Source organism: Bos javanicus, chromosome 7, assembly GCF_032452875.1.
Source record: "Bos javanicus breed banteng chromosome 7, ARS-OSU_banteng_1.0, whole genome shotgun sequence".
Classification (NCBI taxonomy): Eukaryota; Metazoa; Chordata; class Mammalia; order Artiodactyla; family Bovidae; genus Bos; species Bos javanicus.
The window spans coordinates 71,418,269-71,440,404 of record NC_083874.1 but is presented as its reverse complement, the minus strand read 5'-3'; the positions used below and the strand labels follow the sequence as shown (position 1 = coordinate 71,440,404).

At 48.2% G+C, this 22,136-nt stretch overlaps 1 protein-coding gene across 2 annotated transcripts in view; it reads left to right on the top strand.

The window, feature by feature from the left end:
• Window positions 1-21,666, top strand: part of CCNJL (cyclin J like) — a 63,709-nt gene extending 42,043 nt beyond the window's left edge. For both annotated transcript variants that reach the window (XM_061424236.1, XM_061424237.1), the window contains exons 4-6: window positions 16,150-16,452; window positions 17,969-18,128; window positions 19,574-21,666. In XM_061424236.1, the coding sequence (XP_061280220.1) occupies window positions 16,150-16,452; window positions 17,969-18,128; window positions 19,574-19,991 (881 nt within the window). In that variant the 3' untranslated portion in view covers window positions 19,992-21,666. The remainder of the gene's footprint in view (window positions 1-16,149; window positions 16,453-17,968; window positions 18,129-19,573) is intronic.
• The last annotated feature ends 470 nt before the right edge of the window (window positions 21,667-22,136 follow it).

The following is a 22,136-nucleotide window of genomic DNA, read 5'->3' as shown; positions in this document are numbered from 1 at the left end:
ACTGCACAAAGCACTGCTTGACCCTGGCCCCAGAAACCGGCCGTGTACATGTCAGGGGCCCACATTGCACGCCCCTGCTTTTACACTCAGTGAAATTATTTGAGTCCCTTTTAAAGAGGAGCACAGAGGAGCCCAGGTTTAGCTGGGGTCAGCGAGTGAAGTCATCGTGCCAGTTTGCTCCATCCTGAGACAGGGAAGCCCTCACTGCCAGAAGGGAAGCCGGTGTGTGACCCAGCTGGCCGAATGCCACCTCTGACTCGGAGGCATTTTTACAATTTCCTCCTGGAGAAAGCAACTACCCGCAGCCTCACCTCCAGTCCAGAGTTGAACTCCGGAATTGAGCCAGCCTGTCAGAAATGTGCTTTCAGTCATTCATTCATTGTTTATTGAGCTCTGCTCTGTTCTGGACCCTGAAGATGCAGCCGTAACAGAACAGCCTGCTGTGAGGAGGGGAACGGGGAGGCTCTGAAAGTCAGGGTGAGCCCAGGGACCTGATCATCTCGGGCCCCACCATCTCCCAGGCTCAGCGCGTAGTAGGTATGTGTGTGTGAAAGGAATCTTGAATTGCAGGGATCATGGACATTCCTTAAGGGCCTTTCTTTGTGTTCTGAGGAAGGCAGGGAGCTCAACCTTGGAAGAACCCCACTTTGCCTTCCCGCTGGGTCTCCCAGATGCCCCAGTTTGGCTGGGATCACAGGCTTGTTTCTGCAGGACATTTCCTAACCTCCAGATCCCTGGAGGGGCTGGGGTTCTCAGATGCAGTGCATCTGGAGTAAGTCTTCAAGGACAGACTGGGGATGTAGGATGCTCCCCACTTCCCACCTGCAATGGTCTTTATAGCCTCTTCCCTTCACTGAAGACTGCCACCAATGCACTGTCTTTTTTTTTTTTTTTCTTTAAAGATCTAATTTTAAAAAAATATATTTATTTATTTGGCCATGCCGTGTCTTAATTGTGGCATGCGGAATCTTTAGTTGCGGCATGTGGGGTCTAACCTGAATAGGGATCAAACCTAGGCCCCCTACATGGGGAGTGCAGAGTCTTAGCCACTGGACCACCAGGGAAGTCCCCAAAGTACTGTCTTACAGCGGGAGGGTTTTCTTGCTCTGTCCCTGGCTTTCTCTCTCTCCCACCTGAAATCTCGTCCTCAGGTAAAGCTGTCACTGCACCTGTGCTGACTGCACGGTTGGCTCTGAAGCGAGCAGATGTTTATAAAGCAGTGCATGTTCCAGTGTTTGTTGAGCTCTGGGCACCCTTCTGAGCATGCTGAGCCCTTGTGCCATCCTCGCAAGCATCTGTCTCCCTCTGTCAGTCCTATTGCTCATGCCCTGAGGCTGAGACTCACCCCTAGTCACACAGCCAGTGATCGGCCGAGCCTCCAAAGAAGCTGGGTGGCCCTGCGCGCTGTGCTGGCTCTGGCTTCTCCATCAGATTGCTCAGAATCTGCCCTGCTTCCTTGGAAAGACACTTGTCTGCTGCAGATGAGCAGTGCCTGTTCGGGGATGAATAAGAAGCAACCTTCTGGCCTCAATAACTAAAAAGACCATTTTTTTTTTTTTTAAATGAAAAGCTGGTTTGGGTGGAGAGGAATCTGTCCTTTTTTAAAAATTTCTTTTCATTGAAGTATAGTTGATTTACAATGTTGTGTTAATTACTACTTTACAGCAGTGATTCACTTATACCTACATATATATATATATATATATATATATATATATATACACACACACATTCTTTTCTTAAATATATCCTTTTCCATTATGGTTTATCATAGAATGTTGAATATAGTTCCCTGTGCTATACGATAGAATGTTATTTGTCCATTTTACATATAAAAGCTTGCATCTGCTCACCTCCACCCCCCACTGTACCCCTCCCCTGTCTCCCTCCCCCTCGGCAATCACGTCTGTTCTCTGTGCCTCTGATGCTGTTTGTTTCATGGATAGGTTCATTTGTGTCATACTTTAGATTCCACACATAAGTGACACTATAGGATATTTGTTTTTCTCTTTCTGACTTCAGTTCAGTTCAGTTCAGTCGCTCAGTCGTGTCCGACTCTTTGCGACCCCATGAATCACAGCACGCCAGGCCTCCCTGTCCATCACCAACTCCGGAGTTCACCTCGACTCACGTCCATCGAGTCAGTGATGCCATCCAGCCATCTCATCCTCTGTCGTCCCCTTCTCCTCCTGCCCCCAACCCCTCCCAGCATCAGAGTCTTTTCCAATGAGTCAACTCTTCGCATGAGGTGGCCAAAGTACTGTAGTTTCAGCTTTAGCATCAGTCCTTCCAAAGAAATCCCAGGGCTGATCTCCTTCAGAATGGACTGGTTGGATCTCCTTGCAGTCCAAGGGACTCTCAAGAGTCTTCTCCAACACCACAGTTCAAAAGCATCACTTCTTCGGCGCTCAGCCTTCTTCACATCCAACTCTCACATCCATACATGACCACAGGAAAAACCATAGCCTTTCTGACTTACTTAGTAGCTAATCTCCAGGTCCATCCACGTTGCCGCAGATGGCGTTGTTTCATCTTTTTTGTGCCTGAGTGGTATTCCGTAGTATACATGTGCCACATCTTGTTCATCTGTTGATGAACGTTTGGATTGTTTCCATGTCTTAGCTGTGAATAATGCGATGTGACTGTAAGGCTGCATATATCTTTTTGAATTATGGTTTTGCCTGGATATATGCCCAGGAATGGGGTTGCTGGATCATATGATGATTCTGTTTTTAATTTTCTGAGGAATCTCCACACTGTTTTCCACAGTGGCTGCACCAACTTACATTCCCACCAACAATGTAGGAGGTTTCCTTTTTTCCCCACATCCTCTAGGGGAGGCTATTCTTTATTGCAGAAAGTTTGCTTTGGAAGAAAAAACTAAGTCTCTTTGATCATACACATCTTCAGTGGAAAGGCTCTGGGATTAAATTACTAAATGGCATAAAGAGGAGGATTGACAGAGATGAGTATTTGTGGACAACAGGGTGGTTAGATGGGGAGATTGCAGCTGGCCTGACACCCATGTTCATGGGAATTCCTGTGCCCAGATAAATATACTCTCAGAGACTTTCTGGGATTGCAAGGATTTTTGTGACTGTATCTGAGATTTCTTGCTTGTGGAATAGAAAACTCTGGACTCTGGAACCATTTATGTATTCATTTTAAAAAGAACTACTTAAGTATTAAATTTGTGCTGGCTGCTGTGCTAAGTGAAGGGCATGTATAATGTTACAAAGACGGGTGTGTTCCCATCCTCATGGAATAAGGAGCTACCCAGACTTTTCATTTTGCTCTTGCTCTTCACAACTGGGTGATTGGGCAACTCACTTAACCTTTCTGAGCTTCTAATTCCATGAGGAAAACACTCCCAAACCTCTTGGGTTGTTCCCAGAATGAACTGAGTTTGCTTGGCAGTTCCTGAGTCTGTGCCTCCCTGAGGGCTGCCTGCATTGTTTGATGCCTGCTATGCAGTGCTGGAGCCTTCGAGACAGAGGGGAGCCCAGAGTGAACCACGTGACCTCTGGGGCTCACATTCTAATGTGTGGATTCTCTGCCTCTTGCCAACCAGCTAGACTAGGAAAGTCCCTCCCCTGTGAGGAGGACCCATCCGGGAAAGACCTTGGACCCCACACTGCCCTTGACCTCCCAGGCTCTGTGAACCTTGAAATCACTAGCAGGAGGGTGGAATTCAAGATCACAGTCTAGGGCAAGGAGGCTGGAGCCACTCTGGCATTCTCTCTGGGGGTCTGGTACAGCCCGTCGGGTGGGATCAGTGGGGCTGAGGGAGCCTTTGGTTGGACTTACTTTCACCCCTTTTTCAGACCCCGTAAGAAAATGTTGTGTTGACTGCCAACGCTAGTTTGTCTCTACTCAACTAACACGACTTTAGAAGAAGATCCCAGGTCCAGGGTGCAAAGAATAAATACCAAGTTCAGTAAATAATAGCAGCAGCTGCTACCATTTATGGAGCCCTTGCTTTACCCTGGGTCCTTTGCCAGTCATAATACCTTCTGTCTCCTTGAGCCCTCCCAACCATCCTTTGGGGTGTAGGTTTCCATGTGATTGCCCAGAATCGTGCAAATCATAATAGCAGTGAGGATGGAGAACTAGCACCTAGGCCTGAACTTGAAATCCTTGGTGGGGTTGGGGGTGAGGGTTCAAGAGGAGGCATTCTTGTCTGTTTCCATTAAGGACCCCCCTCCCCCAGAATCTGGGCTTCCCCTGGTAGCAGGATGCTCAGCCCTCATTAAATATCTTGCTCAAAAACAAAAAGCAAACAAACAAAAAAATCCTGCTCTTCCTGAAGGCCACTTCTCTCCCCTCCTTAAAAGAAGAATCTAAGGAAGAATTTGCATCAGAAAGGTCTCCTTTCTGCCTGGCCCAGCCTAGGAGCTAAAGGGTCGAGTACTTCCTCTCCCAGCCATTGGGGAAAAGCCCTTTCCATCAGGGCCTTCTCTTTCCTCTTGGGTCCTCACCTCCTCTACCACCCAGCACCTTCTTCTGTCATGTCAGAAGATCTTAGGTTCACCTGGAGGGCCAGGCAGTCACCAGAGTGGCTCTTTACCCTCCGACCTGCTTACCACCCTTCCCTTTATCATCGGCTGCACAAAGAGCAGGGCCGAGGGCTGCTGGAAGAAGGAGGAGTAGCCGTGGGGTCTCAATCCCTGATCAAGAACATTTTGTTTCTCCATCTCAGATGAAAAACGGGGGCGGTGGGTGTGGGGGGAGACTTTAAAATAGGAGAGTGGCCTTTCTTGAGAAAGAGCAGCTTTGCCTGTTTTAAAAGGCATTGCACTTCTTTAGCAAAGAAGAATTGATTTCATAGCTGTTGCATTAAAACCTGGTCTCTTTAGCCAGGAGGCCTTGGCTGCATGTCTGAGCCTAGGTTTAGCTCCTGAATGAGCAGCAGGCAATCCTAAATGAATCTCAAGCGTGTGTCTTGCCAGGGATGTAGGATTCTTGTAGGAATTAACTGGAATCTGTCTAGTAGAGAGTGGGCAGCACTGAGCTCGGGCATGAGAAACAGGCAACTTTTTATTAAAAGGCCAGTTTTTTAAAGAAAAACTCCTATTCTGTGCTTGTTTACCTTTTTGTTTAAGGATTTTTCTTTTCTTTTTTTTCCCTCTTTTGGCTGTGTGGCATGCAGGATCTTAGTTTTCCAACCAGGGATTGAACCTGAACCCCCTGAAGTAGAAGCACAGAGTCTTAATCACTGACCCACCAGGGAAATTGCAAGACTTTTTCTAAAGACAGTATAAATGTGGATGATCATTAAAGGTTCATAATGCATTCATGGGGTTTCATTATAACATTTTCTCTGTGGGGTTTGTGGGTTTTTTTGTAATATTTAAAATTTTCTGAAATTAAGAGTTTGAGGGGTTTTTTAAGCAATTAAAAATATTGCTTCTCTTGGTCCTACCTCAGAAAAGTCAGTATTATATTTTTATATGCTCTATTTCTGCTTTATTGACTATGCCAAAGCATTTGACTATGTGGATCACAATAAACTGTGGAAAATTCTGAAAGAGATGGGAATACCAGAGCACTTGACCTGCCTCTTGGGAAATCTGTATGCAGGTCAGGAAGCAACAGTTAGAACTGGACATGGAATAACAGACTGGTTCCAAATAGGAAAAGGAGTACGTCAAGGCTGTATATTGTCACCCTGCTTATTTAACTTCTATGCAGAGTACATCATGAGAAACGCTGGGCTGGAAGGAGCACAAGCTGGAATCAAGATTGCCGGGAGAAATATCAATAACCTCAGATATGCAGATGACACCACCCTTATGGCAGAAAGTGAAGAGGAACTCAAAAGCCTCTTGATGAAAGTGAAAGTGGAGAGTGAAAAAGTTGGCTTAAAGCTCAACATTCAGAAAATGAAGATCATGGCATCCGGTCCCATCACTTCATGGGAAATAGAAGGGGAAACAGTGGAAACAGTGTCAGACTTTATTTTTCTGGGCTCCAAAATCACTGCAGATGGTGAGTGCAGCCATGAAATTAAAAGACGCTTACTCCTTGAAAGGAAAGTTATGACGAACCTAGATAGCATATTCAAAAGCAGAGACATTACTTTGCCAAAAAAGGTCCATCTAGTCAAGGCTATGGTTTTTCCAGTGGTCATGTATGGATGTGAGAGTTGGACTGTGAAGAAGGCTGAGTGCCAAAGAATTGATGCTTTTGAACTGTGGTGTTGGAGAAGAGTCTTGAGAGTCCCTTGGACTGCAAGGAGATCCAACCAGTCCATTCTAAAGGAGATCAGTCCTGGGATTTCTTTGGAAGGAATGATGCTAAAGCTGAAACTCCAGTACTTTGGCCACCTCATTCGAAGAGTTGACTCATTGGAAAAGACTGATGCTGGGAGGGGTTGGGGGCAGGAGGAAAAGGGGACGACAGAGGATGAGATGGCTGGATGGCATCACCGACTCGATGGATGTGAGTTTGAGTGAATTCTGGGAGATGGTGAAGGACAGGGAGGCCTGGCGTGCTGCAATTCATGGGGTCGCAAAGAGTCGGACACGACTGAACGACTGAACTGAACTGAACTGAAGGCTTGATTGTCAGGACAGTAGGTAGAATAAGAAAGAGCTAATCTTTAGTCAGTTCCGAGAGACAGAAAGTAGAAAGGCAGTTATCAGGGCCTGGGAGAGGGGAACAGAGAGTTGTTAAGTGGGTACAGAGTTTTCATTTTTGCAAAATGAAAAGAGTTCCGGAGATTGGTTACACAATAGTGTGAATGTACTTAATGCCGCTGATCAGTACAATTAAAGGGTTAAAGTGGTACATTTTATGTTATGTGCATTTTACTACATTTTTTAAAAAAGGAAAAGCTATTGTGTGGATATCCCTTCCAAGGCTTGCTGGCTTGGCAGTGTCTGGCCACTGTGGTGGAGACTGTGGTTTAGGCCTCTTGGTGGACACATGTCACCAGTCTACTAACTGTGACCTTCCAAGAGTGGCTCAGGCTCTCTTTGAACCGGCCCCCGGGAGTGTGGGAGCAGTCAGCCAGCTGATGCGCAGAGCATCCTCAAAGGTGTTGTTTGCACGTTTCACCGTCATCAACACTGGGCTCATGTGCACGCGACTGGCCTCCCAGATTCAGGGCGAGTGCTTTGATAGGCTTAGGATTTCTTTTTATAATTTCATTTATTTATTTTTGGCTGTGCGGGGTCTTCCTTGTCTCGAGGACTTTTCTGTAGTTTCGGCAAGTAGGGGGCTACCCTTCAGCTGCGGTACACAGGCTTCTCATTGTGGTACCTTCTCTTGTTGTGGAGCAGCGGCTCTAGGGTGCGTGGACTTCGTTGTTGCGGCTCTCCGGCTCTAGAGCACAGGCTCAGTAGTTGTGGCACGTGGGCTTAGTTGCTCTTCGGCATGTGGGATCTTGCCCGTCCAGGGATTGAACCCGTGTCTCCTGCGTTAGCAGGTGGATTCTTTACCTCTGAGCCACCAGGGAAGTTTAGGATTTTTTTTTTTTTTTTTTAACCTTAGTATCTTGATAGTGCTCCCACTGTTCAAATTTGGAACAGTGTGAAAAGAAAAGTGTAGATGAAATGGTAGATGAAATGCAGATGAAATTCTTTTTTTTCAACCCCAGTATAACAGTTTTTTTAGGAAAGAATCATCCATGGATGCCAAACCATTGAGTTAAAGGTTGTTGAGAAACAGGGTGTTCACTTCATCTTGAGGTATCACCTGACAGATGACTTATTAATTTCACAGGAGAATGGTACCTTTAAAATAGAGAGATCTGGTTTCAGCTCCTTAACCAAGTGATCAAACGTAGCATCACTATTGCTGGGACAAACTGACCTTGTATAATTCCTAAGGAGACCCAGTAGGAACAAAGCATCGCCTCGTTAGTCTTGTTGATCATGAGGAAACAATCAGGGAAGTCCAGGATATGGGACACCGTACCAGACAACTGGCCCAGATTTATCCAGAGTCGGTGTCATGAAAAACAAAGAGTGTGACCAAAGAGATGTAATAGACACCATGTGTAGCCTTGTTGCATCTGGATCCAAAAAACAAAGGCATTTTCAGGACCCTTGGGGAAAGCCAGATATGGATTGAATGTTAGAAAATGTTACTGCATTAATGTTGATGTTCTTAGAATTGTTAATGGCATTATAATATAGGAAAATGACCTCAGGGATGGACGCTAAAGTAACGAGGGGTGGCATGTCATGTCTGCAACTTAATTAAAATAGTCCAGCAAAACCAATATTTATATACTACATACATACACACACACACAGCAATTTTGTGGCTCTGTGTCAGCAATTGGTGACTCTGGGGAGGGGTCAACTGGGTTCATTGTTCTGTTCTTTCATCTCTCCTGTGGATTTGAAAATTTTCCTAATAAAAAGTACATCAAACAAGTTGGAGGCAAATTGTGGCTCTTGCCTGACTTGGAAAGACTCAGACTTCTGTCCCCCATTCCTCCAGGGACCTGCCTGAAGACTCCTGGCATTAGTTGTCTATGCCCTTTGTCAATCAGGAGCAAGCATCTGGGTGGTGGTGCTTGGTGCTGGCAGGCTGGGGACAAAGGGCTGCCTGGCTCCCAGACCTGAGAAGAAGGATGCTGGGCATATGCAGTGTCAGGAAACTCATAAAATCTTTGCTGGCTATGAAATGTGTTGTTCTAAGAGCATGGGCTGTGAGGTCGCTCCTAGGTGTGGACTTGAGTGCTTGCAGAACCTTTTCCTCTGAGTCTCTGGGGCTCTGAACAGAACCTACCTGGGGCATCCAGCGTGTGTCCAGCACAAAGCCCAGTGCCCAGCCAAGCATGGGGCTCCAACCATTTCTCTGTGCTGGTTATGTCTTAGAGAACTTTGCATACTGCACAGCCATGCTTTCTCCACGTGGGGCATATTCCTAGAGAGGAAATGAACAGCTTGTGGATTTCAGTGCTTTTAGGTCCAGAGTCAACTTGAGGATTCAGACCCAGCTCTGCCCTGCTCTGGCCTGCAGTGCAGTGAGTCCCCAGGAAGCTTCCCCTGTGTGGGGAGCAGAGGGAGCTGGAGAATCAGATTCCTCAGTAATCGTTGGCCCTTCCATTTCAGGGTGATTCTTTGGGTCCTGGTAGCTGTGGGAAAGGCACAACTCTGAAAAGTTTGAAAGCAACAAAGGCTGCTGCTGCTGCTGCTGCTAAGTTGCTTCAGTCGTGTCTGACTCTGTGCAACCCCATAGACGGAAGCCCACCAGGCTCCTCCATCCCTGGGATTCTCCAGGCAAGAACACTGGAGTGGGTTGCCATTTCCTTCTCCCATGCATGAAAGTGAAAAGTGAAGTCTCTCAGTCGTGTCCGACTCTAGCGACCCCATGGACTGCAGCCTACCAGGCTCCTCCATCCATGGGATTTTCCAAGCAGTAGTACTGGAGTGGGGTGCCATTGCCTTCTCTGGCAACAAGGGCAGGGAGGAACTAATCTGATTGAGTACTTCTGCCTGTTGGGATATGTGCCCTCAGAGGCCAGTGCCAGGGAAGGGTGGTCAAAGTAAACTGGGCCTTGGGACTTCCCTGGTGGTTCATTGCTTAAGACTCTGTACTTCTAATGCAGGGGACGCAGGTTTGATCCTTGGTAGGAGAACTAAGATCCCACATGCTGCAGGGTGAGGCCAAAAAAAAAAAAAAGTTAATTGGGGTTCAGTCAACTCCAGGGTGAACAAATTGCCGGAAAGGCCCTGGGAGGTCATTCTGCACCCTCCTCCTCTTCACCCCTTCATCCCTCCACCCCCTCCTCCACTCTGCACTGTGGCATCAATTATTCACTCATGTGTTCATTCTAGGAGCGGTTTTTGAGTGCCTACTATATTCCAGTGCTGAAGATATAGAGATGAATAAGATGCCCTTCCTTGCCTTAGGTAGCCCAGCATCAGAGACAATTAAAGTCAGTGTGGCAAAGGCTCTGATAGGAGCAAGATAAGGTGCTTTAGGAACCCAGTCTGCTGACTGAGGAGTTTGACAAGGCTTCACAGAGTACGACGTTGAACTAATCTAAAGGGATGGGTTGGATGAGAGATTCTTCTACTTCCACAGAACTGCAGGAAGTACAGTGTGCCAGAGCAGGGGTTCTCAAACTTGAGTGTGCCGAAGAACCACCTGGAGGGCTTGCTAGGATGCAGATTTCCAGGCCCCACCTTGAGTCTCATACAGCAGGTCTGGAGTGGGGCTGAAGGATTCACATCTCTAACAGGTTCCTAGGTGATGTTGAGGCTTGTGGTTCTCAAATATGATACGCTGCTTCCCAGCTTCATTGAATAACCTCAGCCTCATCTATAGAAGGAGAAGGCAATGGCAACCCACTCCAGTACTCTCGCCTGGAAAATCCCATGGACAGAGGAGCCTGGTAGGCTGCAGTCCATGGGGTCGCACAGAGTCAGACATGACTGAAATGACTTAGCAGCAGCAGCAGCCTGTTGGGATAGATTGCTCACTGCCAGCAGAGCCATGGAAGGGTCTCAGTGCCACTACCAGCATGATTGATATTTCTGCCAGAGCTGTGACCTTCACCTTCACCTTCCGTTCTGGGAAGAAAAGAGCTCTAGCTATTGAGTGCCTACAAACAGCATTGACTCAAGTGAGCCCAAGGTTCAGGGAAACCTTAATAAGTTGACAAAAAAAAATTTTTTTTCTTAAGTTGCCAAAAGAATATGCGAATCATTGGAGAAAAAAATTAGGGAGTACAGATAATCAGAGAGCATCAGAGAACAATTGAAACGGCCTGCAATTCAAGTAGGGCTTCACTGGTGGCTCAGACAGTAAAGAATGTGCCTACAGTGCAGGAGACACAGGAGATGTGGGTTCGATCCCTGGGTGGGGCGGGGGCGGGGGTGGATCTCCTGGAGGAGGGCACGGCAACCCACTTAAATATTCTTGCCTGGAGAATCCCATGGACAGAGGAGCCTGGCGGGCTACAGCCCTTAGGGTCACAAAGAGTTGGGTATGACTGAAGCAACAAACACAGTTCAACTATCCAGAGAGAACCATTCATTCTCTCCACAAATAGGCATGGGACATCTACTGTGTGCTGGGGACTGTGCTGGGACCTCGGGCACAGCTGAGAACGTGTGGGATGTGGTTCCTGTTCTTCTGGGGCTCACACTTGTTGATGGTTTGGTTGCTAAGTCGTGTCTGACTCTTTTGCAACCCCATGGATTGTAGCCTTCCAGGCTTCTCTGTCCATGGGATTCTCCAGGCAAGAATACTGGAGTGGGTTGCCATTTTCTTCTCCAGGGGATCTTCCCAACCCAGGGATTGAACATACGTCACCTGCATGGACAGGTGGATTCTTTACCACTGAGCCACCAGGGAAGCTCTCATACTTGTTAGTGACCTATTAATGGCCAGGTGCTAGCCACTGACAGTAATATTTGAAATTAAAAAATCTTTAGTGTGAGAAGTGCCTTGATGTCACCGAGTGGCCTCTGATCAAAGCTCTGGAGGACACGTGATAAGGTGGGTGAGGGCATGAGCACACCCCGCTGGAGGAGGGGTCACGTTTCAGGTGTTGTTGGATCCAGTGTTTGGGGAGGGCGTGGAGCCCCGAGGCTGCAGAAGGTGGCAAGCCCTGATCCCCAGGCAGCACCCCCTCCCAGGATTTCATCCTACAAAGGCCTCTTCCACCTGGGGAAGGGGCAGCACTGTCCTCACCTTTTCCTGCCCGAGTTGCCCTGGTACAAGGGAAGGTATGTGCTCTGGAGGCAGGGCCGTGCCTGGCAGGCTGGGAAGGAGATGAGTCTGGGTTGCACTGGTCATTATCATCTCCTTCCCTCCTCCAAGGCGAAGACCGGAAGTGCATGTCATCATCTCTGCCCATCCGGTGGGCTGGCTGTTGCCTGGCTCCCTGAGAAGAAAGATGCAGGCCCCCCAGAGTCGGTATTTCATTTTTCAGTGACGTCTTCTGAGGCCTTGGTGAGGAAATGTGTTGTCTCTGCTGCAGGGCCGCCTGCCTGAAGTGATTACTTCCTTATCTCTCGGCGAGCGAGAGCGTCGGCTGAGAACTGGGTCACAGGGCGCTGGCAGTTGTGCACAGGTGTGTGGACGCTTTGTTGGCTGTTCCCGCTGTCAGAACAGATGTGTGCTCCCAGCTCAACTGGGTCGCCCATTGCCTTTTCCAACACCTGCTCCAGCAGCTGTCCTGCACACAGCAAGGTTGGACTTGGAGGCCAACGTAATGGGACCGAGGTCAGGCCTTGGGGTGCACCATCCGATGTGGGTGTCAGCAGCACGTGGGGGACTGTGGTCAGGGAAGGCTTCCGAAGGGGCGTGCTTTGAGGTGGAGGACAGGCTGAGCTTGGTGAAATGACAGGACGCTGGGAAAGGGTGCTTGGGGCAGAGGGAGCTGCGCTAACCAAGGCTCGTTGGCAAGGAGGGCACAGTGCCTTCAGAAAACTTCAGTGGCCAAGGCCACAGTCGGGTGTGAGTGGTTTCCCTGAGCATTGGTGTGAAGGCTAGGAGTCCCCAGCAGTTTCTCCAGTAGAGCTGCCTCCAGCACAGGCTGCCTGTGGGGCTTCCCCGTGGATGACTGCCCAGCGGCATTACTATGGAAATCCTCCATTCCCTTGACCCTGAGCAGGATAACCCGAGGTTTGTGTTTTATTTTTGTTTGTATCTAGCTCCATTTGGATGTATTTCATGCAGTTTATTTCCAGGATCTTCCAGTATGTAATCATGATCTCAGTGAGACAGCAGTGAGCAGTGGCGTGAGGTGAGAGGTAGCCTGGATGAAAACCAGGAATCCCAGCCACCAGACCAACCAGGGTTACAGGCTAGAAGCTATTTTTCTGTGGATCTTTGCCCCCAGTGAAAAATGCATTTATCATGGAGACAAGAACTGTAAATGTAGGTACAGAGTTTATCATTAGAAACCACATAACAGGTGGGAGAGCACACAGAGAAGCAGTTTGTTAAGACAGAAGCAAGGCAGAGATGCACGCTGGAAGAGAAAGGTTGTGGATGTCCCCCTTAGTGAGGAGGAATGTAGTACAGAGGTGGTTAAGTCATTTGTACAGGTCAGTTCTTACAGGTCTTTGTTTACCTTTAGCCAATTGTCTGGTTCTTTTTCCACATCTGACCTACCCTGGGACCCTCAACCAAGATAGATTTTGAAGTGAAGTCTTCTGGGAGGATCAAGACTCCTTATGGTCCAGCATTATGCCCTGACTTCTGGCCCACAAGAAGCCTTTCTGTGCATGTGTAGTGTCTCTATCCAAAAAAGTGGGGAGCAGAAATTCCTTAATCCTTTACTCCAGCAGGGTTTTGCCCCTCATTGTCCTTGCCATGACTATTACCTTGAGGTGTTTACGAGAGGCAAAGACTGGCTGCTTACCCTGTTTCTGTTGTTACTTCCATTTTGGAGGGCAAACAGGAGGCTGATTGTAAATGCCTTAACTGGAGCCCACCTATCTCTTATCTCAGGAAATGCAAACAGGAGACTGGTTAGAAGTGTCCAGTCTGAAGCCTACTTCTTCCTGCCCCAAGAAATGCAAATAGGAAGCCAGTTGTAACTGTCTAACCTGGAGCCTGTTTATCGCTGGACTCGGTTATTACTTCTTTTAAAAAAATTTTTTTTAATTATTTAATTTTATTTATGACTGTGCTGGGTCTTCATCGCTGCATGAGAGCTTTCTCTAGTTGTGATGCGAGGGCTTCTCACTGTGGTGGCTTCTCTTGTTGCAAAGCATGGGCTCTAGGGTGGTTAGGCTTCAGTATTGTGGTGTATGGGCTTAGTGGCCTCTGAGCATCTTAGTTTCTAGACCAGGGATCAAACCCATGTCCTCTGCACTGGCAGGCAGATTCTTAACCACTGGACCACCAGGGAAGTCCCTGTAGTCATTGTTTCTTGAGTACTTTCCGAGCTATGTGACAGATCTGTCTGTGGGGTTTCACATCTTTTTGTCACTGTGCACTGATATGAGTGTATTCCAGTTATCTGTTCCTGCAAAACAACCCCAAAACTTAGTGATTTAAAACAATAGCAATGTGCACTGCACAGTGGTTCTGTGTTGGTTTCACTTTGGTTCATTCATACAGTTGCTGGAGGATCCACTGGCCTGGAAGGTCGAGAGTGGCCTCATTCACATTTTTGAGACGCAGTGCTGGATGTTGCCTGGGCACGTCTATTCTCATCCTTGTGGCTTCTTTGACTCCAGGAGGCTAAATGTGCTTCCTTACATGGAGGTCTGGGAATGACAGTCCAGGTAGGGCCAAGTTGAATCTGTAAGGCCTCTCTCGACATTCCTGGTAGTCAAGTGGTTAAGAATCCACTTTGCAATGCAGGGGATGCGGGTTCAATCCCTGGTTGGGGAACTAAGATCCCACATACTTTGGAGTAACTAAGACTGCAAGCAACAGCTAGAGAGTCCACGTGCTGCAATGAAAGGTCTGCCATGGTACAATGAAGACCTCGTGTGCCACAACTAAGACTCAACACAGCCAAAATAAAATAATATTTTTTTAAAAAGTTGTAAGGCCTCTTAAAGCATTGTCTTGGAAGTTACATGACACCATGTTTTCCAGTTTCACTGAGATGCATTTGGCATAATGTATTGATCTAAGATGTACAACATAATGGTTTGATGTATGCATATATTGTGAAATCACAATTAGTTAACATTCATAATCATAATTCATAAGGTCCATTCATGTTGTCCCAAATGGCAGGATTTTCTCCTTTTCATGGCTGAATAATATCCCTTTAAGCTCCAGGAAATAGTGAAGGACAGGGCAGCCTGGCGTGCTGCAGTCCGTGGGGTCGCAAAGAGTCAGACGTGACAACAACAAATATGTTATCGTTCAGTTGCTCAGTCGTGTCCGACTCTTTGCGACCCCATGGACTGCAGCACGCCAGGCTGCCCTGTCCTTCACCATCTCCCAGAGCTTGCTCAAACTCATGTCCATTGAGTTGATGATGCCATCCAACCATCCTCTGTTCCTCCCTCTTCTCCTGCCTTCAGTCTTTCTTGGCATCAGGGTCTTTTCTAGTGAGTCAGCTCTTCACATCAGACAGCCAAATATTGGAGTTTCAGCTTCAGCATCAGTCCTTCCAGTGAATACTCAGGGTTGATTTCTCTTAGGATTGACTGGTTTGATCTCCTTGAAGTCCAAGGGACTCTCAAGTGTCTTCTCCAGCACGACAGTTTGAAAGCATCAATTCTTTGGCACTCAGCCTTCTTTATGACCCAATTCTCACATCCGTACATGACTGCTGGAAAAATCATAGCTTTGACTATACAGACCTTTGTGGGCAAAGTGATGTCTCTCCTTTTCAATATGCTGTCTAGGTTTATCATAGCTTTCCTTCCATGGAGCAAGTATCTTTTAAATTCATGGCTGCAGTCACCATTCATAGTAATTTTGGAGCCCAAGAAAATAAAGTCTGTCACTGTTTCCACTTTTCCCCCTTCTATTTGCCATGAAATGATGGGACCCATTGTGTATAAATAACTATTTTCTTTATTCATTATCTGTCAGTGGACACTTAGGCTTTCTTGGCTCTTGTGAATCATGCTGCAGTGAACATGGGGTTTAGATACCTCTTCGAGATAAAATGCCCCTTTGGCTTTCATCCCTTTTCTGTCTTTTACTACTTATAGATCTTCCCTGGGCTCACCTCCCAAGAAAACTGTTTTAAGGGAATCCAAACTCAGAAACCTTGACAGAGTTAAAGCTCAATATTGAGGATACTGGGGAGCCACTGAAGAGCTCTTCCATATCTGCAGGGACAGGCCAGATTTACAAGGTCACCGTGGCTATGGCCCCCTGACCAGTCCTGATGTTGAGTTAGTACAGACCAGACAGGAGGGCCCAGGCCCTTGCTGCTATTGCTAACTGCTGTTGAACATCTTCTGTGATCCACGCGCCGGTCTGTACATTGGTGTGTGTTATCTCATTGAATCTAACAAAAGCTTTAGGAGGTATAAGTTCCATTTTACATAGAAGACAACTGAGGCACAGAGAGGATGAGACATGTGTCCATGATCACACAGCTGGAAGTGATGGTGTGGGGATTCGAGGTCAAATGTGACAGATCTGTAATATGTGCCTTTGGGCTTACTCTTCTCCTTGCCAGCACCATCTGGGTACTATACAGAGGGCCTTTCCAGCAAGTGCTGTCTCACGTAATCTCTGCTTCTCCCTTAGGTAAGTTCGAGGATCGGGAAGACCACGTCCCCAAGCTGGAGCAGATAAACAGCACCAGGATCCTGAGCAGCCAAAACTTCTCCCTCACCAGGAAGGAGCTGCTGAGCACAGAGCTGCTGCTGCTAGAGGCCTTTGGCTGGAACCTCTGCCTGCCTACGCCCGCCCACTTCCTCGACTACTACCTCTTAGCCTCCGTCAGCCAGAAGGACCACCACTGCCACAGCTGGCCCACCACCTGCCCCCGCAAGACCAAAGAGTGCCTCAAGGAGTATGCCCACTACTTCCTAGAGGTCACGCTGCAAGGTGGGGCCAGTGTCAAGGCCTGTCCACCCTTCCCCGCCCACATGGGGGCCAGGGTCAGGGGCCAGTGCACCCACATCACCAGATCACCCCACTTTGCAGGGATAGGCAGGGAAAGATTTGCAGGGGTAAGCAGAGACGGGGTGAGTTAGCAATAATGTGTAAAGGAGGAGTAGCTTGTGTGCAGGCAGCCTGTAGTCTGTCTATTTACCGATCACCTACCTGGTAGTGTTTAACTCACTTGGAACACTGCCAATGATCTAAGTAGCCCAGAGTCACAGGTAGGTCATTCTGAAAGAGTATCATACAGGTAGGATGGGAGAGAGGGTTTTGTTTCCATCTGCTTTAGCAATACACTTTTACCATTTGGAGACTTTTACTTAAAGTGTCTTAAGATCTGGGTATTAAGATCTAGGTGTTAGGTACAACACTAGGTCAGAAATACTGTTGATTTAACCACCTTATAACCCACTCCAGGCCAAAAGGGTTATGAGTAACAATATCAACAATTGTGATATTAAGCAGTAAGTGAACACTTACTGTACACCAGGCAGTGCTCTGCATGTCTTGTTTCATTTGAACCTCACAGCAACTTCACATGAAGATCATTTATGCTGCTCTCATTTTACAAATCAGTTTCCTTAATTGATACTCAAGATGTGAAGTAACTTATCCTAAGGTTATTGCTAGGATTTGAAGCTGGGGAGTCTGACTCTTGACTGTGCTTATAACCGTACCACCCTGCCTAATTCATACTTTAAGAGGCAAATGTTGAAATCATTGAAAGTCATGAACAGTTTAAGACAGGAAAGTAATATGCGGATAACCAGCTATTCTTCCTGAGAATTGTGGAAATTTGAGCAGCTTGCGTTTGCACATATTAGTACCAGCTTTGCCAGGTTGCCAGATATCTTAGTAGGACATTAAGAGTTCTCATATTATTTCAGTGTTTACTTGTACCAAAACATCACACTGTACATCATAAATATATAGTATTTGTCAGTTGTTGGTCAATAAATCTGGGGTGGGGTGAGGAGAAGATTATCCAGTAAATTTATGAATATCAAATTCTTATAGACATTCATTTGTTGGTTCATTCTTCAGCAGATTTTCAGTGAGTTCCTGCTGTGGGCCAGGCTTCGTTACTAAATAGCCTTTAGTCAGCACCCCAAACAGAAGTCTTAGAAATGGTGTGTGTTCACCACTGTCTTTCAAAGGAAGGACAGATGTTTAGTGTTTCTCCTTGTAGCATCAGCAAGTCCCTTGCAGCCCCTGGAAGCCAGGGATGTATTTTGACAATTGCTGCTCTAGGCTGACATCAGAAATCCCAGACCGAGAGCTGAGGTGTTTTAAGAATGAAAATTCATGCTATTTTAATTTTTCATGTAGACCCTCTGCACTGCGTGTATGGTGAACAACCTTGGACCTAATCATTTGTCTCCCGGTTCCCAGGGAGCACAAGGCAGAGCTCCAAGGCCAGGCTTCTGATGGTGACTCTCTCTCTCTGATTCTCCTTCAGATCACATTTTCTATAAATTCCAGCCTTCCGTTGTGGCCGCAGCCTGCGTTGGGGCCTCTAGGATTTGCCTTCAGCTTTCTCCCTATTGGACCAGAGACCTGCAGAGGATCTCAAACTACTCCCTGGAACATCTCAGCACGTGCATCGAAATCCTGCTGGTGTAAGCTCCTCTCCTGCTCCTTTCGTGTTTCTGAAATAGCCAAGTTCCACTTGCTCGTAAGGCCCACCTCAGGTGACTTCCCGCAGTTTGAGGCTTTTGGTGTCCTGGTGGCTCACAGAAAGTGAACCACCATGACTCCTGGTAGAATTCAGATTTGGGGACTTGGTCCTTCCTGTTTTGGGTAGCCTTGGGTTTGCAATTGTCAGGTCAAGAGTGCAGGAGAAGAGGGGCTCACTGCACATTTTTCTGAGTGTCTGGGCTCTTTGACCCAGTGTATCAGTCAGTCTTCTTGGGTGATCACATGGAGAGACCCTCATTATGAGCTGCTTTTCTCAGACATGGTTACAAAGTGAACTCTTAGCCTCCTCAGCCCAGAGTGGCTTCACTTAAGAGACCATAGCCTAGGAATCTTGTGGAGGAAATGTTCAGTGTTTCAGAGAGGATGCTTAAAGACACAGCACCCTAAAACTGATATTGGAGGCCAAAGAATAGTGACTGCAGGGAGGAGGACAGAGAGGACAGAAAGCTCTCACCTGGCTGCACTTGGTCTCTCTTGCATCCAACAGCTGGCAGCATCTCCTGCATGCTGGTCCCACTCACTTTGGGACCACGCCTCTGAAGAGCCATCTCTCACCCTCCTGGTACAGCTGCCTTTGTCTCAATCCTCTGAAATCAGGCATGCTCCCTAGCCCTGATTTTAAAATCTCTGCCTTTTGAAAGCTGGAGAATATGGTCTGACCTGAATGAGGACAAGTGTCCCAGATACTTAGCCACCAGCCCTGCCTCTTCCACAAGGCTCTGGGGTAGCCCCCTGCTCAGACCTGCTACAGCTTCACTTGTTTCTTTCTTAGCAAAGCCTCTAATTGTTTTCCCAAAACAAATTTATTATGGGAAGCTTTTTTTTTCTTTGAGATGGAAAAAAACCTGTTCTATCCTGCTTTTCAGATGGAGACAGTTAGGCCCCTGGGGGCACGCTGTTTGAAATCTGCTAAGTCTCATAACTCCATCTCAGCCGAGGATGGAGCTGACCAAAAGTGTCTTGAAGGCAGAAGGGATGCTCACCTAAGCACCAGGGGCAGTTCCTATGCCCTGTGTGGGGATGCAGTGATGAGCAAAAGCAGACGGGCCCTCCCTCTCAAAGCTTAAACTCCACAGTAGGGGACACGTAGTGACCTGAAACTTACCGTCTGCAGCGTTGACCGCCAAGTGGGGGCAGTGCAGAGGGTCTGCATGAACAGCTGGGTTAGTCTTGAGGGTTGCCGGGCTTTTGTGGGAAGCAGATCCAAACTGAGATCTGGAGCCTGGGTTCAGTCGGAGATCAGCTGAGGCAGTGAGCACAAGCCAGGAGAGGCCAGCAGCACATGGGTCGCATCCCACTCAGGAAGGCAGGTGACTGGCACTGCGGCCTCTGGCCTCCCAAGTCTCACCCAGTCCTTTCCTTTCAGAGCTTATGACAACGTCCTCAAGGATGCCGTTGCTGTCAAGAGCCAGGCCTTGGCAATGGTGCCTGGCTCACCCACCCAGGTGCTGTTCCAGCCACCCGCCTACCCGGGCCTCAGCCAGCCGTCAGCGACGGCACTGGCCCAATTCCAGAACCCCGTGCAGGACCTGTGCTTGGCCTATCGGGACTCGCTGCAAGCCCACCACCGCTCGGGGACCCTGCTCTCAGGGGGCACCAGCTCATCCCTCCACGCCCTGTACCCCACCCTCCAGCCCCTGGACGTGTGTCCTGTGCCGCTGCCCGCGTCCTTCAGCATGCAGATGGCGATTGCAGCCGAGCCCAGGCACTGCCTTGCCGCCACCTATGGGAGCAGTTACTTCAGTGGGGGTCATGCATTCCCCGCAGGCTGTTTTGATAGATAGGGCACCTTTAGCCACACAGGGAGGCCTTGGAGACCCGGGCAGAGGAAGAGGATGCTGACCAGGGGAGCCTAGCCCAGCGAGACACCTGGGAGGGGCCATCCCCACAGAGAGCCTCAGGGCCCTTGAACAGAGCGGGTCTGTGGTCTTTTAAAATAAAACTGACCCAGAGCAAAACAGGCAATGACATACCTCACCTGAGAGCATTCCTCTGGAAAAATGTCTTCCACTTGTGGCTAGGGTGCAGGAGGGTGGCTCGGTGGCCACCCTCTGGAGAGGGGCCCAGCGGGTCGAGGAAGACTTGGGAAGAGGCCAGGAGGCTGGAGACTGGATGCAGACCTGCAGTCCACGAGCACCTCCATGTTTTAGCATCGAAGACACCTTTATTCTTTGCTGATGGCAGCTACACCATTGGAAAGGGCGTGGCCTGACGTGCTCTCAGGAACCCCAGTAGGTGCCGTCTGGCTCCATCCGCAGGGGCCTGGGTGTGCGTCTGCCTCCCGAGACAGAGTGAGCAGCTGTCTTGATTTATTGTGGAGCCTAAAACCTTCTCTAGCCTTTTAGATGTTTCATGTGTTGCTGCTTCCCGAAGTGACCTAGCTTTCTGTTCAGTAAGATGTCTTGTTTACATGCTATATCAGGGATTTTGTGATACTTGAAAATTCCTTAGGAGAAAAACATTGGTGATTGCTACACTGCCTGTCCCATGCGTGGGCTGTAGGTTTTAACCCCGCTTGGGATGGACCCCTGGTTAACCATAGAGCTCCCTTTTGCAAAAGTGTATGGTTGGGGAGAACCACTTTCCAAGCTCTCGGTTCCAGAAGATGCCACATCTTGGATGCTCTGTTCATCTGTAGAAGTTTGATAACCACCCAGAGAAAAAAGACTGTTGAAAAGTAGACAAAGATTTAACACCAGCAACCCCCACCTCCCTCCCTCCACCGCATGCTTCTAGTGCATGAGGTTTAACCCAGCCTTGGCCTTGCATTTGGCTCAGAGCAAAGGATCATAATGTGGAATGTACGCCTGACGCCAGCTGGATTTGGGGGCATGTGGGGTCTGTGACACCACTGACAGCCAGCGATGGGTTGGATCAAAAGCCAGTATTTGGGTCTCTGCAGTGAGAGGGCTCTCAGGAAGACTCTTGGAACCATGTGCAATATGTTTTTATTCTGACTCACGGCTTGTGCTCAGTGTATTTTATTTTTTGGTTGGTTTGGGGTCAGTGGTCACATTGTTCATCCCCCGGGACCGGGAGGTGCAAAGAACCATGGAAGCGTATTTTGGTTTGTTTCTTAAAGAAGAACCCATTTTAGTTTTCTTGACTTGGTTGCCAGTCTAGGAGACTGGCAGAGAGACTGCGGGAAGTCAGATCCGAAGGTGGTTTTCGGAGCTGATGGGAGCCTCAGCACGGAAGCTGAGTGAAAGAAGAACCTGGACGCCGGCACGGAGGGGTCACGTTGTCACACTAGCATAGGAAAGTGCACGTTCGTTTGTTTTCTCTTTTTCCTTGCCAGCCTCCTTCTATTTATGTGCAACTGGTTTGGATTCCGAGTTATTGTGTTTGTCTTTTCTGGGTCTGGCCGTTTGTGAGGGTCTTCCCCCAAATAGAGCCTCACAGCCAGCCCAGCCCAGAGAAAGAGTGGTCCTGCAATAAATACATCACCTGTTTGTGGCCTCTCTGGGTTCTCTTCCTGGCCTTCTCTCCGCTAGCCCTCCCTTCTCTCTTTCTCGTCAGCCCCAGGGATCCACACTGGTACCCAGAGGTTGTCGGGGACAAGTGGGTGACTGCACGATGAGCTCCTGCCCTCTGAGCTGGAGCTACACCTCCCTGGGGCCTGGGCTGGGCTGCAAGAGTCAGCCCAGCACCACCACTGAATTAGGCAGGGCTCTCCAGAAAAACAGAGCTAATTGAGAGTGATTTATTCTAAGAGAATTGGCCAAACATTGTGAATGCTTGCATTAGGATCAGAGCTAAGGTTCCACTTTCTCATGCCCTCTAGGTTCAAAATTCATCTCTCCAAAAGCCATCTGTTCTGTCATCTGAACACTCCTGTCTACTAACCCCTTAATCAGTGGTTCTCAGCAGGGCTCATTTTTGCCCTCCAGGGGATTTTGGCAACGTCTGGAGATATTTTTGGTGGTCAC